Source organism: Priapulus caudatus, unplaced genomic scaffold, assembly GCF_000485595.1.
Source record: "Priapulus caudatus unplaced genomic scaffold, Priapulus_caudatus-5.0.1 Scaffold96, whole genome shotgun sequence".
Lineage (NCBI taxonomy): Eukaryota > Metazoa > Priapulida > Priapulimorpha > Priapulimorphida > Priapulidae > Priapulus > Priapulus caudatus.
The window spans coordinates 9,195-11,942 of NW_014577157.1; the positions used below are offsets into that span (position 1 = coordinate 9,195).

The window sequence follows — 2,748 nt, forward strand, 5'->3', positions numbered from 1 at the left end:
TTTTAATCCGCGACTTGTTCGTTTGCTGGTTTGGCTGTGTGTGTGTGTGTGTGTGTGTGTGGTTTGTGTCTGTGTGTGTGTGTGTGCGTGCGTGCGTGCGTGCGTGCGTGCGTGCGTGCATGTGTGTTACAATTTTCGTATATCTATAAGCGCGTATTCATTTCATGTACATACGTCGTTGCAACCGTAACGCGTTGATAATTCTCATGAGTCAACTTATCAAATTCAAATCAAAGAGCATGTCAATGCACTCTCTCATCTAGTCCCAATCTCGATTCTCTCTCCCCTGCCTAAAGTCCATTCGGCTCTCGCCGGTGCTGCTGATCTCTTACATCTGTCCTCTTCTTCTCATCTTCTTTCTAGTGACTATGCTCTCTCTCTCTCGCTCAGCCCCCCAATAATGCACGCGATATAGAATCAAACTTCTCTGCATATATAGCTCTCTCAACGCATTACTTATTATTTATTAATATGCCGGGCGCTGTTGTTAGTTCCTATTCTATACTCGGTTATCTCTCTCTCTATCTGCTTTTATCTCGTCTAATATTAGTAACATTATTACCTCCTCCTCGCTCTACACTCTTCCCCCTACACCAGCATCACCACCACACTACACACACACACATCTGCACACACACACACACTACACACACGACACACCGAGATCACACCACCGCACCCCTCCCCCTTAGCCCCCCCACACCACACCCGCCGCCCACGACACGCACAAAACTACCGATTTTTAATCGCGCTAAGAATCTATTAAGCGGGATTTCCGATTTCTCACCCAATGCAGTCATACCACGTCCTGCTCGTTGCGTTCTGTCTTATCAATTTTCGCGTCGTTGTCATGACAATTTCTTTTTTTCAGTAACGCGGATTTAAAAGCTAGGTAGGTTTTTGGCGTAATGGCTTCCATGCAGTCTCGCGTCTGGCCGTGCCTGCCACCTCCCTTCGCTCTCCCTCCCCTGTGCTCTCTCGCTGCGCGCGGTCGCGCGCGCGCTCGCTTCTCTTTCCGCGTTCCCCTCCTCTCTGCCTTCTCTCCGTTGGCGCTCTGCGATCTCCTCTCTCTCGCTCTCTCCCCCCCATGGCTACGCGTGGCTGGCCATCTTCCCATCTCTGCCTCCCCTGCAGCGTTGCAGCATCCTCGCTCCCTCTCAGTTGCCAGCCGGCCTGGCTTCGCATTCTCTACCCCTCTCCCCGCTTCCCCGTCATCGCGCCACCGCTTCGGCAAGCATTCCCTTCGTGCCCAGCGTGGGTGCATCCACATCGCCCTCTTCCTCTCGTCTCGCAGCACTCTCCCTCCTCGCGGCTCGCTCCCTCGCTCTGTCACTCCGCTCTGGCTGCATTCTCTCGCCTCCCATGCAGCGTTGGCTGCATTCCCTCAGCTCCCATGCGCTGCTGCATCCCTCGCCCCATGCAGCGCGGCTGCCATCTCTCCGCTCGCATCAGCGTGGCTGCATCTCGCTCCATAGCCAGCGTGCACGCATCCCTCGCCCCATGCAGGGGCTTGACAATCCCTCGGCCCAGCGTGGCTGCATCCCTCGCTCCATGCAGCGGGCTGCATCTCGCTCCCATGCACGCCCCTCCCTATCCCTGCTCCTCCTCCCACGCCTCTTCTCCTCTTTCACATCCCGACCATATATACTGCCGATGTCCGAACATTGGCGGCGCATTTCTCGGTCACCACACGCCGGTCAAGAAAACTTGACGGAAGCCGCGGACGTCGCCGTGTCGGCGGAGGCGCGGTCCTGCGGCCCGCGTCTAAGCAGCGCCACGAGCACGATAGCGGCGACTAATGAGGCCAACACGAAGATGGCAGACGAGAGCGATCTTCGCTGCGCTGCAAGAGTGAAAAGGTCAATGTCAAAAGAGTCAAAAGTCCTCTACGTGCACGTGGGCGCGCACCGTGGCGGTGACGTGGGCTGCGGTCACGTGGGCGTGTGCATGTGGGTGCGCCGCACTGTGGGCGTGTGAGTGGGTGCGGGCACGTGGCGTGTGAGTGGGTGGGCGCGCACGTGGCGTGTGAGTGGGTGCGGAGGCACGTGGGCGTGTGAGTGGGTGCGCGCACGAGAGTGTGTGAGTGGGTGCGCGCACGTGGGCGTGTGAGTGGGTGCGCGCACGTGGGCGTGTGAGTGACGTGCGCGCCACAGATCGTGTGAGTGGGTCGGGCACGGTGGCGTTGTGAGTGGGTGCGCGCACGGTGAGGCGTGTGGTGGGTGCGGCGCGACGTTTGGCGTGTGAGTGGGGTGACCGCGCACGTGAGGCGTGTGAGGGTGGCGCCACAAAATGGCGGTGAGTGCGGTGCGCGCCGAGAGCGTGTGAGTGTGGTGCGGCGCACGAGACGCTGTGAGTAGGTGCGCCGCACGTGGGGGCGTGTGAGTGGGTGCGCGCCACGTGTGGCGGTGAGTGCCGGTGCGTGCCCACGGCAGGCTGTGAGTGGGTGCGCGACGAGAGTGTGTTAAGTGGGTGCGCGACGTGGCGCGTGTGGAGTGTGGTGCGCGCACGTGGCGTGTGAGTGGGTGCGCGCCACGTGGCGTTGTGAGTGGGTGCGCGCACGCTGGCGTGTGAGATGGGTGCGCGCACGAGAGTGTGAGTGGGTGCGCGCACGAGAGTGTGTGAGTGGGTGCGCGCACGAGAGCGTGTGAGTGGGTGCGCGCACAGAAGTCGTGTGATGTGGGTGGGCACGCACGAGTGTGTGAGTGGGGTGCGCGCACGAGTGTGTGAGTGGGTGGCGCGGCAACGAGA

The 2,748-nt window shown here is 59.9% G+C and overlaps 1 protein-coding gene across 1 annotated transcript in view; it reads left to right on the forward strand.

The window, feature by feature from the left end:
* The first annotated feature begins 1,653 nt into the window (after window positions 1-1,653).
* The window catches only part of LOC106804993 (gamma-glutamyltranspeptidase 1-like), a 13,166-nt gene continuing 12,071 nt past the window's right edge, over window positions 1,654-2,748 (forward strand). Inside the window, exon 1 of the mRNA XM_014806436.1 lies at window positions 1,654-1,969. Coding sequence (XP_014661922.1) covers window positions 1,654-1,969 — 316 coding nt within the window. The remainder of the gene's footprint in view (window positions 1,970-2,748) is intronic.